The sequence below is a fragment of the Mauremys mutica genome, chromosome 3 (genome assembly GCF_020497125.1).
Source record: "Mauremys mutica isolate MM-2020 ecotype Southern chromosome 3, ASM2049712v1, whole genome shotgun sequence".
Lineage (NCBI taxonomy): Eukaryota > Metazoa > Chordata > Testudines > Geoemydidae > Mauremys > Mauremys mutica.
Window position 1 is genome coordinate 203,434,780 of NC_059074.1, and position 22,038 is coordinate 203,456,817.

Consider the following 22,038-nt stretch of genomic DNA (forward strand, 5'->3'; position numbering starts at 1 on the left):
GAGTAGGAGTTAGAAGGCAGCATACTCATCTGTGGATACCAAGCTCTTCTTGGGATTAAGGATAGGAGAGCTCCAAGGAGATGTAGGGGAAGACAAATAGCTACTGTTCAGCTGCATTTTCCTAGAATCCACCATACTGAAGAAAAGGGGTCCACTAAACCCACCCAACTGTCTTTGCACCTATTACGTCTACAAATATATTGTAGTTCTTCACCTGGGCACAATTCATTGTCAATTATATGTGACTTCAGTAGTAAGTAAATGCATGGAAGAAGGGCTGCAGAATCGTGCATCCTCTATGTATAGCTCAATTATTTTAAATTATTTCATGGCTAATAGGTCTAAAAATTTACTGTTCTTGGTTTTCATTTTTTGGAGATTAGGAAAAATTCTTTCTTGAGTTGAAAAATACATTATTAAAATTCTCTAATATTAGCTTATTTGACACATACTCTAAAAGTTAGTGTTAGTTTATCAGTTCCAGCATGTGAAATCAACCAATCTTAAACTGAGACTTAAAATAGATATTTGTGAAATATTCTGGGGGCATAAGAGGAGGGTGCAATGATGGTTTTTTCAAGATGAGAAATTTATAAATTGGTACTCCTGTCAAGGTAGGTCAGTTTTTAGGCCTAACAAATCGGATAGTATCCTTCTAATTGTTCACATACCCCAATATTTAAAATGTAAGCAGTAACAAACTGGGGGAAAAAGTACACTTAGATTTAAAGAAAATTGGCAAGGATTTTTTTGCTAGTAAAACACATTTTTCCCTTGTAATATTTGCAAAAGTTCACAGTATATATTGGTGAGTGTGTTTCTTTAAGTAGGTGCTCTGTATCGTGCACGCTCTATGTACCGTGTGATGCAGAGGCTGCCAAGGTAAGTATGAATTTTATGGAATAGCAGAGTAAATAGCTACTGTATATAAAAACCCATATAAATAGCCATAGTGAGAACTATCCACCCGCAAACTTTAAATTGCACCTTGTTACAAACACCTGACTTCATTTTTTAATAAAATTTGGCTTTTGTGTCTAGAAATGCTTTTCTAGTGGTTTTTCCTTTTTTTAGTTCTTAAGTTGTTTATGAATATAGGAAAGATCAGTTGCATGGGTGGAGTGGACAAGTTTAAGAACAAAATAAAAGGTGCAACACAAATGAACAAGGTATACAGAGAACCTAAGGAGATGAAACAATAATGTAATAACTAAGAGCTATGTTTTTAATATAATTTTAGATTCAAAACACTTTTCAATCACTGGACTGTATTATATATTTCCTGCTGTTTTTATTTAGTACTCTTGGTTAACTTCTAAATCTGAAACGTTGCATCTGTACTGTTGCACTAACATAAAATTTAGTAAGGGTCTGAAAGGTACTTCATATATCTTGAACTTTTAATCTATCTATGAATAATCACTTGAATACTTATATGCTAATCCTTCAGCTAATAAACAAATTAGGGGGTTAAGTATCTCTAAATACGTTTTGGAAAAAGTCCTTTTGTACTATAGTCCCATAATGTTTATAAGTTTACAAACTGAAACGTATTAGAATAAAAAATGCTAAAGACAAACTCAGTTTATATATGTAAAGTGGTTAGTAGTTCTGTTTCACATTTCTTCATGAACTGGGGGTGCCTCATATGCTTGAATCAGAACATCATATTGATATATATGTGAATATTGGCTAAGCTAAAGGTCGTAGGAAACTGACCACTTCCACCTATATCTATCTAGAAACAAAATACTAATACAAATGAGAAGCTGAACATTTTAGCACAGCAAAAGATGCTTCTAATCAGTATTCATATTCAAGAAGAAATAAGCCAAAAAATCCTTTCCCTCAATCTTGTAAATTGCCATTTTGGGTAGTATCTCTGACCAGTCTTATTTCACTTTGAAATATAGTGTCAAATTAAAAGGGCAGTTTATTCTGAAGTATTTGTGTACAATCAATATGAATATTTAATACCAGTTAGTAACTGTCTTGGGTTGTTTTGCTGCCATCTCTCCCCCCTTCCCCCCATTTATAAATACACCTCTGCCCTGATATAACGCGACCCAATATAACACAAATTCGGATATAACATGGTAAAACAGTGCTCTGGGGGAGTGGGCTGCGCACTCCAGCGGATCAAAGCAAGTTTGATATAACGCAGTTTCACCTATAACGTAAGATTTTTTTTTTTTTTTTTTTTTGCTCTCAAAGACTGTTATATTGGGGTAGAGGTGTATAAATGAAAATTCATGAACATAAATTATTCGTGTACAATTAATGCATATATTGGGTGCATTAATGAAATGCAGCACATCCATGCAGAAGGAAAAAGCTTTTAATGAATTCTAGATGCATAAAAGCTATTGCAAAAGTTATCTTGTGCATTTTTCTGAACAAATGGTTACATATAGTTATTGAAGCAAGGTATCTAGATATTTCTGCTATTTTGTACAAGCTGAGCTTTTGTTTCAAACATATATATGTCTTTGAAGATATACTCACTTATTACGACTGTTTTGCTTCACAGTTCTTTCTATTTTTATGAAGTTCTTTATTTGAGCAGGTTGCTTCTAGGTACCTGTTGGAAAAAAAAATAGCAATCCTGTTTGGAACATAAGTCATGCATGTATATTATATATAGATATATTAAATATACTATACTATTAAGTATGTTTTAAAAAGCTCATTATGGTCAATACAGAATAAATAAAATACATAAACTCTTGTCCTTTATTTAATTTTTTCCCTTCCAGTAAATAAGTTTGCACATTTAGGGAATTACCTTCAAGGAACTATGCAGTGACTAAGCCACCAGTGGATGTAGCAAAGCTTTGAAAACTTGGCATCACTCTTCAGTCACTTTTAAATATTGGCAGAATACCATTTGATATATTCATGGGGATTTTAACAGAGCTTTGTATTTTCTTAATTTTCTAGTAATAAACACTCCAAAGATGAATCTTGGGTTCATACTCTGTTTACTATTAGAGTACCCTAGCAAAATCCTTTGGCTGTCAGTCAGTAGCAGGCTAGCAACTTCTAGTTTCTGCCTAACTGCTAGCAACGAAGGGGTTCTCCACTTTACTGTGCTACAGCAGCAAGTTGTGTGTTAAATCATTGCCTGAAACATTTTCAAACAGTAACTGAAAACTAGTTAGCCTAGTGTTTTCTGTGTTAGGTAACTTAAATGTGCGTTCTTGAGTCTTTGTGCCTTGTGAAGTCAGCTACCCTTTGAGCTTTCAGATTCTGTGCCAGTGCTGGTTGATGTGCTCAAATATTGTCTATCAGTGTGGTATAAAAACCTAGGTAGATAGACATCCATTGTCAAAAGTGCAATGTTAAGTATGCTTTAGTTTTCTAAGGCATTCAGCTGCCTTGTGCTCTTACCCAGCTTTTATGTGGCACATAGGTTCCATTTTGAGAATCTTGGACTTATGGTGTGCATGTTCAATGCCCGTTTAGGCACCTGGCATAACACTTGCACAGATTCCACTGGTGAGTTCTTCAGGGCAGAGACTGACTTCCTTTGTTCATGCCCTGCTATCATTGGTTTTTAGCTTTTGGAGAGGTCACTAGCCTACTTGATAGGAGCAGCTGTGAGCACCTGCCTCCCTGCTGGCAGACAAAGTTTTCACTATGGGAATCCAGAGTGTGTCTGTCAGCCAAAAGCATGTGGGTCTGTTATAAGAAAACAGGGAAGAAACTTGACTTCACATTCTTTTCAACTTATATTTTAGACAGTTCTGTTTTCCCTTTCCCTCTCTTTTATCCTTGCAGTTATTATCTTTCTGTGTGTGTGCACGCGTGCTGTTAATTAGCATAATATTACCAAAAGAGAGATTAATAATGTAATATTAATCTTGTTTTATAACTAGATGTATTCTACCTTTTAAAGCATCAAGTGCTAAATAACTTTGGATATGTATTTTGCATGAAGTGGCTTTGGGTGGGGTATATGCAGCTTTGAGCTAAATGGGAACTTTGCATTTGTTTTTAGCAGTGATATAGAGATCAAACCTAAATTTACTGAATGCTTTTAAATCTTTGGCTTTTGGGGTCACCTAATGCAAAAACCTTCATAGATTTCATATCCTTAACATAATATCAGGAAGTCCCAGCTGGTGCTAAAAAAAGATACTGAGCCATAAACATTCACAGTGTTTAGATATTTTGATTATTACTATTGGATTTTAAGCTTGACTGAATTGTCTATTTTTATCAGAAAATTAAGTTGTTTCTGTTAATCTGAAACAAATTTTAATGTTTTTGTCTCTTTTTAAACTCTGCTGAGGTAAAACTGGTGTTGGAGCTTGTGATGCTTTGTAAGAGAAGGGACAATGTAGGCTTGATGAAATCTAGAGTGGCTTCTTAGCCAAAATACCAGGATGGTGAACCCCGCAGATAGCTAACAGCACTTTCTGTAGAAAATGGTAATCATGTATTGATAGGGGAAGTAGATAATTTAAGAAAAAAAAGGCAGAAAAATAACTTGTCATTAAGAGGTCCAATCAGTACAGATTATCCAGAGACTTGGGCCCAACAAAGTCTCGGTTCCTGCTTCTGCAGCCAGCCAAATGATTCACTATAAGCTCTAACTTAGAAAGCATTTTAAAAGTTCTGTTGATCCTCGCAACAGAGAAACAATCTTTGGTCTCAATATCTAATTGGTTTTCTACCAGATTCACTAAAACCAAATATTGCCCCCTACAATTGGCAATATATGGGGGGAGACCCACAAATTTAATCCTGGTCTAACCACAAAGGACTTCACTGATAGCTTGTTGTGAATAAAGCTAGAAGCATATTTTTGTAGTGGGATTTCTTAGTCTGCTGCCCTGGTATCTTCATCCCTATTTTGTGGATTCTTCTCCTCTGCCCAGGAATAGTCTATATGTAAAATATTTAACATGGATATATGGTTCACCTAAAATGATGTACCTCTCTGCCTCCCTTTGAGCATTGTGAACACTTTCTTCATGCTTTTGCTATGCCTTTTAAGCAGTATAAATTTTTATATTCCTTTTTGTGGCAGTGAACCAAATTCAGATCTTCTATTTGAATTTTAATGAGATAATGTGGAAGAGCAAAATCTCTGCCACAGTCAAAACACTTTTGTGTCAGTCTGAGTTCCTCACCAAATAAAATAAATATTTTTTTCAAACTTTCAACTGCCCCCCGTCCCCCCCAAAAAAAACTTGTTTTAGATTCGTTAGAACCCTACCTGAAGGAATAAATTTAAGTAATATAGTTAGCATTAATTATCTGAATATCTATTGCAGTACCACAAATTAAAACAAAAACCTCAGTTCAGTGAGAATTGTTTTCTTGTTGGAAAGCATAACTTTCCAATAAAGTAGCTATAAACACTGAGGATTTAATAATTCCATCCAACTTCTCTGCTCCCAGTTTGAATTTGTCAGTTTGTCATAGTGTGACCTGACTCATCAAATCGCAGCATCAGCAGTCTCAGTGGTAAGAAGCAAGCCTTATCTTTTCTTATTCTTTAGTGTCTTTTCTTATTCTTTAGCATATAAATTAAGATCACAAGCACCCAAAGTGGCATTGTGGGTAGAATATCAGATATAACATAAGAGATTATTGCAGACATTTAACTTTTAAATTACAGACTATCGATGGTCCCTGCCAAGTCATAATTCACAAGTGGGAGACTCATCTTCAACCACGATCAATAACCCCTTTAGGTATGGGCATCAATTGCATCTGTTTGAGGCATATGCATAAGATTACTAATATGCTGCACATTGGTTCAGTGGGATTGACAACAATTTATAGCTTTAAAATATTTAAATTTAGTACTGTTACAGGTAAAAAAATTTCTTTATACATCATGGACCTCATTCTCAAAACCTTAAAATTGTCAAATCTTAAACTCTGAGCAACTGCTTTAAAAAAAAGCAATGGATTTGAAGTTGTTTCCTAAATTTTATCTTTTGCCTATTTCTATTTAAATTGGAGTTAACATAACTTTTTAATGTTTGTCACTCTTGAGACTGAGGATCCATACTTATATTTTTAAAAGAAGTGTGGAGAAGGGGAGGATGTGAACTTACCCTTGTTCATATGAAGTTTCAGTAGTAAACTTTAAGAGGACTTTTAATCCCAGTAAGTGGGCATCTTAAGTAGATATTACTAACAACAATAGTAACATAATTCAAGGTGATGGAGTTTTTTTCTAACTGTAAATACCAGAAATCCCACTCTGTTGTAGGGGCATACAATACGAACTTGATTAAGTTCCTAAGAATTTTCTGAAATCCAAACTTTCTTTTTAAAAAGTGATTGAATGTAGTTCATTCATTGAATGTAGTTCAGATCTCTTTATCAGCCATAGGATGGCACTTTTCTACATATATTTTTGTCTAATATATCAGAAGGCCAGTGTTTCCTAAATCTGTATTAGTTCATTCTACATAGATTAAATACCTTCTGGCTCCTGGAGAGCATGTACCCTTTAGTTAGAATTTTCTGTTTAAATATTTGTTAGGACTAATCATGTGTACCATAAGGGATTACTGTTGCTTACTAGTTAGTTTGTGAATTAGAGCAGTTAAGGATTTCTATTCCTGCAGCAAATTGTTTTTTCTGTATATTGATCAGGAATTAATATTCTGGTCTATATACCACACTCTGAACTTTGTCTCTAATACATTTGTTTACCTTACTCTGAACAGTTTTGAATTTTTAAGTAATATTCAACTTTATTCTTTTTAACCCTGTAGTCATTGAAAAAAATACACTGGTCCTGTGAGTTCTGGGGTGATTATTTAAAATGTATAATATATTTCCTAGGAAAGCTAAAGTACTAATAAATTAACTTCCTAGGGATCTATTTATTTAATATAGCAGCTGTTTATAAACAAACAATCTTTTTAAAGAAAAAGTACTTTCTTGATCTAGTGAAACCTGGATATTGGAGTTCTAGAGCTGTGTGGAAACTTTTGCGGTCAGAGAAATCACTCTTCGCAAGTTCATAATAAAAATAAAACATGTCTCTTTTGTCACAAAAATGTCAGCCTGTTAATGCTGATAGAAAACTTGTCATTACACAACAAAATGTTGTTTAATGACTATTAAAGATTGAGGGCAGAATTGTGGTGCTTTTTACAAAAGGCTAATGGCATTATTGGCAAAATATGATTAAGTCCAATTTGGTTTTCAAATTTTGAGAAACAAAGGTTGATTATTTTAGGTTTTTTTTTATAGCTCTGAAAGTTTATGGTTATGCTGGCGAGTTTGCATACTTCCTGAGTTTCCTGCTTTTATAACCTTTTTGAGTAGGGTAAAAGTGAAGAAACACTTCGAATGTCCCGTTCCAGGAAAACGGGTCTGTCAGATGCACAGAATATTATTTTAATTATGACTAACGTGATTTAGAAGCTTTTCATAGCAAAAAGCTTGTATGCTTTCAAGAAACATTTCTTAAACACTGTCAACATATATAATACTAAACGGATCTTGAACACTAGCAATGCAGAATACTAGCAATATAGTGTGATCTGCAAGAAAACCAAACTTTTAGAATGTATTTAATAGAATTTTGCAATAAATATGCTTATTCTTTGTCTACTTTTTTCCTTCTAAATTTTAAATATAGTAGTTCAATTTTGACATTTGACTCTGTGTAAGGTAAGAATGCTAACTAGTTTCCTTCTGTTTCCCCTCCCTTCAATTATAGAAAATGACATCACTGTTGATGATGGACAGTTTGGAATCCATAGTAAGTAAGATGTGTTAATTACTTTAAAATCCTTACCAGCATGTATGAATTTTAAGAAGTCAAGTGTTAGTGATGAAAAATGTAATGAAATTATACATGTTAAACAAAACATTTGCCAGTGCCTGAGGGCCTGCTTCTGACTGGTGATGCCCTTTTCAGGGCGAAGAGCACTAGCCATGTGGAGATATTCCACTGATCGCAGGATGCTGTGGCATCATGTTTTGGCCATGATCTTCATCCTCCTCAGATCCTCCCCCTTTCTGCTGCTGTGTGTCAGCTATTAGGTTTGGTAATATCTTTTAGGTCTTGTCTACACTCCAGAGTTATGTTGACAAAAGTTATATTGACTATCAAAAAGCACTATAATACACTCTCTCCATCACCAGAGCGCATCCACACTTGGGGCTGTAGCGTCAACAGTGAGAGCAGTGCACTATGGGTAGTTATCCCACAGCCCTCCTCACTACCTTCTGCTGCTAGCATTTGTAGGTTGGCAGAATGGATCATGGCGCATCGTGGGTTTGTGGCATTTTTCAATGGCCCATGTTTACTGTGTGCTCGCCATCTCTGTGTTAAAGGGTGGATCCTGCACTGCTCTTTCCTGCTCTGTTAACTGTCAAAATTTGTAATGTTAAATTGAACATACCCGTTATCAGACCAACAGCCATCAATACGCTACCTCCCCAATTGCTCTCTATATATGTTCCCACACTTGCAGGCTTCATACCAAGTTCTCCCTTACTTTACAACTGTTTTTTCACACACCTCACAACCACTCCACCATTCACTCATTGCTTGGCCCTCTAACACCTACAAAATTATCCCACTTTGACACTACTCCGTCACACCTTACACATCAGTTCTGTCCCTTCCACTAAATTCTTAACTTCTGTTTTCTCCTGTCTTTGCTTTATGCTGTCCCCCTCCCCAAGCTATCTTTCTTACTCCTGTCCCCAAAGTTGTCACTTCTCTTCACTGCTACACTAATCGGTTGCTTCTCAGCAGCTTCAGACCTGCAGAGCCAATTTCAGAACCTCATCTGATAGCTGGTACCTTGCACCCCTTCCTGGCAGCCCCACTTGCACTACTTTCCTCATTCTGAGAAGCTGAGGATTCTTCTCTACCTCTAGCCAGCTCACACTTACACTCACGTATCTATTCTGCACATGGGTGGAAAAAATTAGAGGGAACATTGGTTACAAGGTATGGTGGACTCTGCCAAAGAAACTAGTTATGTGAAATCGCGTTATTTCAAAGTTATACCAATATTCTGTTTTTAATTATATTGATGTATGTTTCTTTTTTGAAAATCTCTTCGGCTGTATATAACTGTTACTACTTTTCATCATGTTTACTTTGCCAGATGGTGTTCAGACTCTGGATTCTGGGTGGCTGTCCTGTCAGACTGAAATAAGATTACGTCTACATTATTCTGAAAAACCACCTGTCTCAATATCCAAGAACAAATTTAAAAATTCTAGGTTTAGGTAAGATCATCATAAGTTGCAATTTTTGTAATGTTAAGCTCCATCACAAGTTCACATCTGTTGATAACATTAAATCAGTGGTGCTGCTTTCCTCAGGCTTCTCCCATTGCTAACTTGATTGTTCAAAAGAAAAATGTTAAGAGGCCACAATGTATGTTAGCATCCCACCTATTTTACAGCTAGTGGGGGGGAGGGGGGGGATACTGTCATACATGCGATATTTATGTATCCTTACGTGTGCTCTCAAATGACACAAATAATTAATTTGGTATTTTTAATACTCCATTCTGATTTAGATGAATGTGAAGAAATTAATAGCTGTTACAATCTTTACTTCAGTTGATTTTTACTGTAGTCCTCTGATTTTGTTCAGAGCTATATTTCTTGAGATTCTTCATTAAATATTTAATATTGAAAGAGTTCTCTTTATGAAAGAATGAAGCAGTACGTTCAGATGAAAGGACTACTTCAGTATTAGCCCATTTTCAGTCTTTATATTTTTATAAGAAGTTATTTTAATAGGTCCCTTTTCTCAAACTACAAAAAAAAATCTGTATCCAATAAAAGCTGTTTTATCCAGCACTTCATCAACTGGAAAGCTCTATAAACCAGCATTTCTGATCTTCGTTGAAATTCCAGTTTATAATCCTGTTGGCATGGGGTGTTGGGGTGGGTGCTGGGTCTGGGGGACACTCACCTCAGGTGGCTCCCGACAAGTGGCAACCTATCCCAGCTACTTCTAGATGGAGGTGCCCCTGCCTGCACCCCGTCCCGCACCCAAGCCCTGCACCCAAACTCCTTCCCTCTTAGTTAACCAGTATTTTTCACTTACCAGCACCCCCCTTCCACCAACATGCTGGATAAAACAGCTTTTACTGTAGCAAGTATTATAGCATCATATACCAGGAGGTAAACAGACAGTAGGTACACACACATATCCCTTTGTCTTAATTTCTCTTAGCCCTAGAAAAAGAAAGCATAAACTAAGTGATTAGATGTGATTCATCTCTCAAGTTTTTTATATATATATAAGTCTGATCGTGTTAAGCGCAGTTAGCTGTCAAATATTTTATACAGCTTTTGATAGTGCAGCGGTTCTCCAGCTTTTAAAATAGCGTATCTGGTGTCATTTTTCCTCCCATTTCTCAATCATGCTGACCACCTGCCTTCCAGTTTTCAATTGGTTAGAGGATTGGGTTATACTTGTTTACATGGAAAAAATATTAAATTGTGTGTATTTTTAACTATCAATGTGATTTAGCTGCTGGAAGTCAGATACTGAGCCCACATCATGTGATCAGCTAGCTTTTCACATACCATCACCAAGTAATCTGCAGATCATGGACCGTAATTTTGAGAGCCTTGTCATAATGAACGCCTAGCTAAGATGGTAGGGACACCTTCCCTTCCCCCACCCCACTCAACCTTGTCATGAGACTGGAGAGGTAATTGCCTTACTGAGAACAATTGCACCTAATATGCCCTTGCTCTGTCCCAATACTGTAGCACCTTACATTGTTTCCTGGGGCACACTGTTGGCAGGGCATGCAAGAGAGAGAAAGTAATTCTTGAAACCTGATCCTAGTTTTCCTGAGAATCAGTGCACTGCCTAATTGCTGGTTACTTCAAGGACCTGGCTTGTTGTTAGCAATTCAGGAGGGCAGGGAGAGGCTTTGAACCTCTTTCCCTGTGGTACATCGGTTCTTCTGCTGCCTAGGACCATTCATGTCACCAAAGTCCTGATGTGCTTGGCAGATTGAATAGACATTACACTCCTTCTTTCTCCCCCCCCCCCCCCCAAAATTGGGATTCATAAGAACTCTAATAAAGATGTCTAAGCTCGATATCCCTGCCAAAACTGGGAATTCTGGGCAGTGCCAGGTCAGACAAAGGAGGTAAGTCTGCATGTAACAATTCAATCATTTTACAAAAGCTTGGTCTCATGACTCATACCTAGACTAATTTTCTCAGGAGGCCTGATAGGTCTGGTGGTAATCTTCAATTAGATCTGGATGGCTAAATGCTGTTTTTAGTGACATGGGTGCATTGAGACACCTTTCATAGAAGAGTTCCACACTCAAACTTTCTTTTTAGAACCAGAAATTGCATGTGTTAAGTGATCTAAATATCAGAAGAGGTGTATAATGCACCAAGGACCTGTAGAGTTCTGGTACATGAAAGGATGGATGGTCTGAAATCCGTTGGATAGTTAGAACAGCACAATTAAGGTGATTTGTGGCAGCCATTTCCACTGTGTGGGGTCCTGTAGTGGAGAGTTAGTTTCAGTCTCTGGACTGAGATTTTTCATTCTGTGGTATTGAAGATACAGATTTGATGTAGAGGCTCTATACTGGCAGCATTCTCTCAGTGGGATTTGTTTGCTGCTTTTAGAGTTATGTGGACCTCTTTTTGTAACCATTGAGGAAAAATAGCTCTTTATATACTTTGCTTTCTTTGTAAAGGACTGAGAAAGGGATTGGAACCTGGTTATATATACTTCCTTTGATAGGAAGCAAAGAGGCAGAAAACTTGTTTCATGGAATGATAATGTTTGCTGGATGCAACTTTGTTTGCTAGAATTGGGCACACTGGAAGTCAGGGAGAATTCTCCACTTTCCATGCAGGACCACTTACTATTTTCAGTCTGGGAACCTTCATAAGCACTACATTCAATTAAATTTTGTGTTTATTTAAAAATAATCTGAGGTTTACTCTTTTTTTGCATTTATCTTTGTGGCTTATCAATAGCACCGCATATACCTACTTATATTACTTGACTTTAGGAATATTACAGAACTTGTGTATTTGTGTGTGCATATTCATACATCAGTTGTCATATGCTCAAGGCTGAGGGGCTGATGGTGACAATTACCCTAGTCTTCAGTTACCTTCAGGTGACCCTTTAGGTTGTTGGTAATCTCCTGAAGGAGGCCATCTGTTCACTCTGGCACCCATATAATTAGTCAGTAATGATTACTAACTTTTAGACAGTGGGAAAACTTTTCAAAACATCCAGTAATTATTTTTTTTTCAAAAGTAACTTGTGCACTTATAAGTCAAAATTAATCATTTTTGAAAAATGGAATGTAGTCACTAGAGCCTAAGTTTCTCTGAAAGCATGCAACTCAGGCTGCATGTACACTGCAAGTGAGGAGTGTGATTCCAAGCTTGCATATGTGTACTCATGCTAGCTTCCATCTGAACTAGTATGCTAAAAATAGCAGCGTAGTTGCAGAAGCTTGGGCAGTGGTGGGTACAGTCTAGCCATCCCAAATACAAACCTGCCTGAACCCCATGGTTGTGTGATGGGATCCCCAGGCTACAACCTGAAATTGTGGGACTGTTGTGCCTCCTTAACTCTCCAGCCTGGGTTGTCTCTTATGATGCAGTGCCAGCCAGTGAAAAGCAGTGAACCCTTCCAGGTGCTGTGATTGCCCAGCCATCAGCATGTGGAGACCCACACACAGCTAAATTGCATGAAGGCTTTCCCAGTCATTCATGAATTATACAGAGAGAGGCACCAGCAAATACAGTCTTACTCTGCTCAAGACTCACTTGGACAGTGCAAGCTCATTAGTTTTCCATTCCAACAAGGGTAGTAGACATGCAACAGTCCTTGTTAGCTTGAGCTGAGATTCTCTAAGCATTTCGACCTAAAATATGCTGTTTTAGGTAAAATATAAAACAGGTTTATTAACTACAGAAAGATCGATTGAGCTCTATGCCTGCTACTTATAATCACTTAAAGTTGGCTACATAAGAAATAAAAATGAACTCGCAGTCTAAATTCTACAGACTAAGTAAGGTTTGAATCAAACAGCTTTTCTCACCCTAATAGATGTTACAGGCAGCTTACAGTTCCAATACATTGGTCCCAGGCTGGGAAGGAAATCCACCCTATCTCCCCAGTTCAAAGTCTTTGTCTTCCGAACAATCTTCGAGGTGTTGAGATGGAGGAGAGAGGCCAAGTGATGTCACTGTCCCTCTCCTCTACTTCCAGTTACTAGAAAGATCCTTGCTGTGATGGGAGGTTAGGCAGACCCAATTGTGTATGTGTCCTCTCCGAGTCGTCTCTGGGAGAGTGGATTCTTCTCAGTGGGCAATCAAATGTCTAGCTGGTCCTGATGTAAATCTGTTTTACTAGGTTGCCACCGAAAAGCTAGCTGTGGGCATCTCCCAACTTCATGACATATTTCAGTAACACACACATAGCAATACTTCATAGCTTCAGAGTCACACAATCCAACAGGGTAGTAATAGTCAACAGATCATGACTTCTCAAATGATACCTCACAAGGTATACTTTGTGACATGATTATGATATGTTTTGTACAGTGGTTATTATGGGGATTCCAGGGTACCATTTTGTACTCAGCAGCTAGCCTGTGCTGCCAGTGGCCAGGCTGCTGTCTATGCTGTTTTTTAGTATGCTAGCTCAGATGAAAGAGGGTGTGGGTTGGTGTACATGAGCTGCAGACCACACCCCTAGTTTGTAGCATAGACATACCCTTAGGGATTGTCTACATGGTGAGTTAGCGTGCAGCAAGCCAGGGTGTGAGTCTACAGCATGCTGTTTGCTATGTGCTACCTTGCTATGTGGACCCTGCTACACTGAAAGTTCTGTAGTGAGCTTTGATATCCCCTTCTTTGGGACTGCAAAGCTTTTAATGCACAGTAGCAGGTCCACTTGGCATATTAGAGTGTGGCAAACTAGCACACTATAGAGTCACACTGTGGCTTGCTGCATGCTAACTCATGTAGACAACTCCAATTCTCCTAAGTCACATAGGCATTTTAGAAAATCTTACCCAGTGTCTTGAGCTTTTGTGATGTGCAAGAGCATAAGCTATGAGGTTAAAATCTAAATCTATAGAGGTGTTTTGGAAAGTATAACTAGAGAGTAATGGCTCCAGGATGGGAGGAGTAGGGAAGTATTATCCCACTAATGGTGCCTTGAGATCTGGGTCATCATGATGTTTAGGGAAATATAGGTAATACAGTGGCATATAAAGTTTTTGTGGGGCAGAATCCTACTAGATCTCCTGACCTAGTATTTTGTAGGCTTTGGAGTTGTTGCTGTCACTGAAGATGCGTCACTAATTTTCTAGCCTCTGATTTGTTTTTCTTTTTGGTGCATAGGGTAAAGCTGACTCTAGAAGGCTTGGAGGAAGATCACGATGACGACAACCAAGATAAAACTGTTGCTCAGAAAATGTCAAACACTCTGGAGATCTCCTTAATAAGTGATACTGAATACAAATCTCGGCACTCTCAACCAGAATGTGGTTATGGTTTGCAGCCTGATCGATGGACAGAATACAGCATACAGACAATGGAACCAGATAACTTGGAATTAGTCTTTGACTTTTTTGAAGTGAGTACTTGTCTGGCATGTATATTAGAAGTGATGAGTTCTTGGTGCAGGAAGGGGTCATTTAAAATTGCTGACCAGCTAGCAATTTTATTTTAAAAATGACTAAAAATATTTAGTCCAGATAAGTGGTTCTCAGCCAGGGGTATTTGTACCCCTGGGGGTACACAGAGGTGTCCCAGTGGGTACATCAACTCATCTATATATTTGCCTAGTTTTACAACAGGCTACAGAAAAAGTCAGTACAAACTAAAATTTTATACAGACAGTGACTTGTTTATTCTGCTCTATATATTATACACTGAAATGCAAATACAATATTTATAGTCCAATTGATTTATTTTATAGTTATAGGATAAAAATAAGAAAGCAAGCAATTTTTCAGTAATTGTGTGCTGTGACATTTTTGTCTGTGTAAGCAAATAGTTTTAAAGTGAGTTAAAACTTGGGGATACTCAAGACAACTCGGACTCCTGAAAAGGGGTACAGTAGTTTGAAAAGGTTGAGAGCCAGTAGTCCAGAAAAGAAAGAAATAGTAGGCCAGTTCTTCCTAATTGTTTCACTTACTGCCAACTCAGGTATGGGTCCCACTATTTAGTCAAGGAGTTCTTTACATACCTTAGGAGTCCCTGTGATTTAAGACCAAGCAAAATAATCACTGCTGTTAACCAGGGCTATTTTATTACCAAAAAGAAAACATTAAACAAGAGAGCAAGTGATAAACTGGTTACTTCCATTACAATCTCTTCCGTATCAACAATATATTGTGACTCTTCAGTATATTTGTAGTTAACTAAATGTTTATAGATGGTCAAAATAATTTGTTTCAGGACAAGTGTACCTGTTGGTTATTAATAAATAGCCAGTCCGTTTATAGTTGGTAAAGAAGCAATTGTAACTATGTCTATGAAATCAAAGAAGATATTTAAATCAGTTACTTAGAAGAAGCCATTTAAGGAGCCTGTCTTGAGACAGGCCAGTTAACCATATTAAGAACCTTAAATCCATGTAACTCCCAATATTTATTTCTGTTTATCAGTGTTTATCATTTATCTCCTGTCCAGGAATACATGGACTAACCATTTTGTGATTAGCAGGAGTAAAACTGCTAATATTTTAAGTTACAACAGCATTTCACTATTCCAGCAAAATCATTACAAAAGGGTGTGGGGTGGTTTTTTTTTGTTTGTTTTTGTTTTGTTTGTTTTTAAATCTAATAGTTTGGCAGTGTCTTAGTTAACTTCAACATGGACTGGTGAGAGAAAGTTTTCTTATGCGTCTGTGGCAGCTTGTTTGTAGAGATGGACAGGATGAGTTGCAAAGTGCTTGCTGTCTAAGCAGAGTAACAGGATTGTGTGAGTTACTCACTCCAGAGTCTTGTACTCTTCTCCTTCCTATTTCTGTAAAATTATAAGAGAAAACACAAGCTTGTTTATATTTCAGGTCGATTGCTGTCACCCTTTAATTGGTTTCATGTCTTCATGGTAGTTCTAGGAGCCCCTTCATCTTTAAGAATATATAGTTTGTTAATACATATACAACATTTCTTTAATGTTCTGTATTTTTGTGGCAGGAAAGATTCAGATGAGTTAAAAACTAACTTTCAAAAAATTCTTTTTAATTTAGTCCACTTTTTGACAGTCTTTCAGTTTTATTAGATTTTTGACAGGGAATATATAATTTTATTTTTAAAAGGTCCAAACACTCTTGTTTCTTATGTTTTAGTCCTCAAACAGTTTTTTACAAGTTAAATAGCTCTTATAAAGTCTTCAGCTTCAATAATTAAAAAGTCACTGACTCTTAACAGTTTGGAGAGAGAATTCTTGTCTTCCAAAAGTGGATGAGCGTATTTAAATGGCTTCCTGAATTAGTAATTAGTTTACGATCAAATGATCATGCTATACTTGTACATACTATTCATATAACAATATCAAGTAGTTGTTATATGAACGTTTGCAGTTCATATAATATACATTTTAAAAGAGGCTTATGCCATCACTTGAGAAACAGCAAAGGTTTTTACCTTTAAGTGGAAACGTGAGTTTGAAGTGACCAATAGCTACTCTAAAACATCTGACCATAAATGTTCTCGAAGATTAAAGAATGATGACTTCAGTACATGTACAAAATGAAATATCCTTTTTGAAATTGATTTTATAATTTGGATGAGTGTAAAGTAAGGTTCTTCTTCGAGTGCTTGCTCATGTCTGTTCCACAGTAGGTGTGCGTGCTCACCACATGCACATTCCTCCCCAAGGTGGTCTCTGCCTTTCACGTGAACCAGGACATCTTCCTACCTGTCTTCTGCCCTAAGCCACATGCTTCTAACGAGGAACGCTGCCTCCATACTCTCGATGTGCGCAGGGCGCTTGCCTTTTACCTGGAGCGGACTAAGCCGTTCCGTAGGTGTTCGCAACTCTTTGTTGCCTTGGCAGAGTGCATAAAGGGCCAACCGATCTCCACCCAGAGACTGTGTCAGTGGATCACGTCGTCCATCTGGACATGCTACGACCTAGCAGGGGTTCCCGCACCACCTATCATAAGGGCTCACTCAACAAAGGCTCGGGCCTCATTGGCTGATTTTGTGGCCCACGTCCCTATCCAGGAATCTGTAGGGCCGCTACCTGGTCCTCAGTACACATGTTCACGTTGCACTATGTGATAGCGTCATCCCTGGTGTGGGAGACTGTTTGTTTGTTTTTGGTAGGGCTGTGCTCTAGCCAGGGGATCCATAAACTCCTACCCACCTCCCTCACCCATAGCTTGTAATCAGTTACTGTGGAATACACATGAGCAAGCACTCGAAGAAGAAAGGACAGTTATCTGTTCCGTAACTGACGTTCTTTGAGATGTGTTGCTCATGTCTATTCCACATCCCACCCTCCTTCCCTACTGTCAGAATTGGTCCGGCAAGAAGGAACGGAGGGTGGGGGGAGCGCGCGGATCCCCTCATAGCGCGCCATAATGGCACCACTCCAGGGGTCGCAGCAGCGCTCCCCCTACGGGTACTGCTGAGGGAAAAACTTCCGACACCAGTGCATGTGGTGAGCACACACACCTACTGTGGAATAGAGATGAGCAACACATCTCGAACGCCAGTTACAGAACAGGTAACTGTCCTTTCTGTCTGCATACCCTTTGACCTTTTCCGTCCCCCAGAAAAATACTGTATATAGTATAGTTAAACTAGGTTATTAAATATATGATTACAAGTCCTGAATAAGATAATGGGCTTTGTATGTCATAAAGCCAAAATAAACTGCAAACCAAAAGAGTGGCTGAAATTCTGTAAGGGTCTCTTAACCATTTTTTCCTACAGTTCTATCAAATTCAGATTTTATATTTCTGATAATTTACAATAACAATGAGGTCAGGTTTGTGTGTAACACAGGTACATTTGAGTTTAAAGGGGGGGGATCTCATAATGAAGCACACGTTTTATATAAGTGCTTGTGTAAATTTGCTCGTCAAGCAGAGTTTCCATGACTATGGAGAGTTTATATTGTCATTCGTACATATAGCCGTAATTTAATGTCTTGTTCTGTTTTTTAAAAAGAAAACCTAATACTTGTCATTTTTAGGAAGATCTAAGCGAAAGAGTATTACAAGGAGATGAACTTCCAGGTCATGTGGGTACTGCATGCCTGTTATCCTCCATGATTGCAGAACTGGGAAAGAGTGCTGGAATTCTCACACTTCCTATTATGAGCAGAAGTTCAAGAAAAACGATTGGAAAAGTCAGAGGTATGGTTGATACAAAATAAGAATTTCAACATAAACTAACTTAAAATTAGACTGACAATTTTGTTTAAAGTGCTGCGTTTGGCCATTTAATCCAATGATTTCAGAATGCATAGCCTAATGTGTTAGGTTGAATTTATAGAAGTTGGTTTTTTAGAAATCGTTTTTATACAATCGATTGTGTGTGTCCCCACACAAAATGCTCTAAGTCCATTAAGTCCTGGGCAGACATGGGAGTGACTCAGCCAGGTCATTCCCATCTTCTGCCGAGCACCCAGGAGATGAAGATGGCTAGTAATTGTACTGCACCGTCTGCTGCCAGCCTAGGTTGTAAAAGATAGATGGAGTGAATCAAAACAAGAAATAGACCAGTTTTGGTTTGTATTCATTTGCTCCTCCCTCCCTCCGTGAAATCAACGGCCTGCTAAACCCAGGGTTTTGAGTTCAGTCCTTGAGGGGGCCATTCTGTGTGACAGTTGTTTGTGTTTTTCCTTGATGCAGAGCCACTCCCTTTGTTTTTTTTTTTAATTTTTTTTATTTTAAATTCCCTGTAAGCCAAGTCATCAGTTGCCCCTCCTGCCGTCAGAGCAACTGTCTTGCGCCTTTTTTCAGCACAGACGCTATAGCACTGGGATCATAAAGCCCGCTCAGATCACTGCGGCAATTATGAGCACTGTAAACACCACGCGCATTATCCTGGAGTATATGCAGAACCAGAACCTGCAAAAGCAAAACCAGGCGAGGAGATGACAGCAGCGCGGTGACGGGAGTGATGAAGACATAGACATGGACATAGGGCCCGTACTTTGTGAGAAGTCTGGCAGTGTGCACATCATGGTGTTAATGGGGCAGGTTCATGCCATGGAATGCCAATTCTGAGCCCGGAAAAAATGCCAGACTGGTGGGACCGCAATAGTGTTGCAGGTCTGGGACAATTCCCAGTGGCTGTGAAACTTTCGCATGCATAAGGGCACTTTCATGGAACTTTGTGACTTGCTTTCCCCTGCCCTGAAGCACCAGAATACCAAGATGAGAGCAGCCCTCACAATTGAGAAGCGAGTGGCGATAGTCCTGTGGAAGCTTGCAATGCCAGACAGCTACCGGTCAGTTGGGCATCAATTTGGAGTGGGCAAATCGACTGTGGGGACTGCTGTGATCCAAGTAGCCAATGCAATCAAAGAGCTGCTGATATCAAGGGTAGTGACTCTGGGAAATGTGCAGGTCATAGTGGATGGCTTTGCTGCAATGGGGAGTCCCTAACTGTGGTGGGGCAATAGGTGGAACCCATATCCCTATCTTGGCACCGGAGCACCAAGCCAGCGAGTACATAAACCAAATGGTGCTGCAAGCACTGGTGGGTCACCATGGACATTTCACCAACATCAACGTAGGATGGCTGGGAAAGGTACATGACACTCGCATCTTCAGGAACTCTGGTCTGTTTCAAAAGCTGCAGCAAGGGACTTTCTTCCCACACCAGAAGATAACTGTTGGGGATGTTGAAATGCCTATAGTGCCTACCCCTTAATGCCATGGCTCATGAAGCCATACAAGCAGCCTGAACAGTAGTCAGGAGCTGTTCAACTATAGGTTGAGCAAGTGCAGAATGGTGGTAGAATGTGCATTTAGACGTTTGAAAGCGCGCTGGCACAGTTTACTGACTCGGATAGACCTCAGCGAAACCAATATTTCCATTATTACTGCTTGCTGTGCGCTCCACAATATCTGTGAGAGTAAGGGGGAGGCGTATATGGCGGGGTGGGAGGTTGAGGCAAAGTGCCTGGCCGCTGATTACGCGCAGCCAGACACCAGGGCAGTTAGAGTACAGGAGGGTGTGGTGCACATCAGAGAAGTTTTGAAAACCAGTTTCATAACTGGCCAGGCTACGATGTGAAAGTTCTGTTTGTTTCTCCTTGATGGACACCCCCTCCCCCCTTGGTTCACTCTACTTCCCTGTAAGCTAACCACCCTCCCCTGCCCTCTTCGATCACCGCTTGCAGAGGCAATAAAGTCATTGTTGCTACACATTCATGCATTCTTTATTAATTCATAACGCAAATAGAGGGATAACTGCCAGGTAGCCCAGGCGGGGTGGGGGAGGAGGGAAGCACCGGGTAGAGTGCGGGAGGAGGGAAGGACAAGGCCACATTGCACTTTAAAACGTATTGAATGCCAGCCTTCTGTTGCTTGGGCAATCCTCTGGGTTGGAGTGGCTGGGTGGCCGGCGGCCCCCCCACTGCCTTCTTGGGCGTCTGGGTGAGGAGGCTATGGAGCTTGGAGGGAAGGGCTGTTGGTTACACAGGGCCTGTAGTGGTGGTCTGTGCTCTTGTTGCCTTTCCTGCAGCTCAGCCATATGCTGGAGCATATGAGTTTGATCCTTCAGCAGCCTGAGCACTGACTCCTGCCTTCTGTCAGCAAGCTTACGCCACCTATCATCTTCAGCCCACCACTTACTCTCTTAAGCCCGCCACCTCTCCTCACGTTCATATTGTGCTTTCCTGCACTCTGACATTGTCTGCCTCCTCACATTCTGCTGTGCTTTGTCAGTGTGGGAGGACAGCATGAGCTCAGAGAACATTTCATCCTGAGTGTGGTTTTTTTTTTCCGCCTTCTAATCTTCGCTAGCCTCCGGGAAGAAGAAACATATGCAGCTGGTGGAGGGGGAAAAAAGGGGAGAGTGGTAGTTAGACACATTTTATAGAACAATGGGTACACTCTTTCATGGTAAACCTTGCTGTTAACGTTACATAGCACATGTGCTTTAGTTACAAGGTCGCATTTTGCCTCTTATTGAGGGAGGGCCTGCTGGTTTGGTGTGAGAGATCACTCACGCAGGGCCAGGCAACAGAATTCGGCTTGCATGGTAAAACACTGTTTTTTGGCTTCTTTAACCTTCATAACATGTGGGAATGGTTTCAAACAGCAGCGCCCGCATTTCCCATACCAAGCGGCCGTTGGGTTGGCCATTTAAAATGGGTTGGCAGTTTAAAAGGAGGGGCTGCAGTTTGCAGGTTAGCATGCAGCACAAAGCCAACTAACCTCCCCATACACCCAATTCTCTGGGATGATCGCTTCACCCCTCCCCCCACCGTGCGGCTAACAGAAAGGAACGTTTCTGTTCAGTCACAGGCAAACAGCCCAGCAGGAACGGGCACCTCTGAATGTCCCCTTAATAAAATCACCCTATTTCAACCAGGTGACCATGGATGATATCACTCTCCTGAGGATAACACTGAGAGATAAGGAACGGATGTTTGAATGCCAGCAAACACCAGGACCATGCGCTGTGTTATGCAATGATTCCAGACTACGTGCTGCTGGCCTGGCATGGTAAAGTGTCCTACCATGGAGGACTGAATAAGGCTGCCCTCCCCAGAAATGTTTTGCAAAGGCTTTGGGAGTACATCCAGGAGAGCTTTATGGAGATGTCTGTGGAGGATTTCTGCTCTATCCCCAGACGCATTAAGAGACTTTGCCAGTAGCTGTACTGGCCGCAAATGCCAGGGCAAATTAATCATTAAACATGCTTGCTTTTAAACCATGTCTAATATTTACAAAGGTACACTCACCAGAGGTCCCTTCTCCACCTTCAGGGTCCGGGAGCCTGCCTTGGGTGGGTTCTAGGGTTACTGGCTCCCGATCCAGGGTGAGAAACCGATCCTGGCTGTTGGAGAAACTGGTTTTCTCACTTCTTTGCT

General features: G+C 39.6%; 1 protein-coding gene across 2 annotated transcripts in view; it reads left to right on the forward strand.

Moving 5' to 3' along the window:
- The window catches only part of GPCPD1 (glycerophosphocholine phosphodiesterase 1), a 69,478-nt gene that overhangs the window by 19,412 nt on the left and 28,028 nt on the right, over positions 1–22,038 (forward strand). For both annotated transcript variants that reach the window (XM_045009794.1, XM_045009795.1), the window contains exons 5-9: positions 5,630–5,705; positions 7,700–7,741; positions 9,105–9,228; positions 14,368–14,602; positions 18,181–18,343. In XM_045009794.1, coding sequence (XP_044865729.1) covers positions 5,630–5,705; positions 7,700–7,741; positions 9,105–9,228; positions 14,368–14,602; positions 18,181–18,343 — 640 coding nt within the window. The remainder of the gene's footprint in view (positions 1–5,629; positions 5,706–7,699; positions 7,742–9,104; positions 9,229–14,367; positions 14,603–18,180; positions 18,344–22,038) is intronic.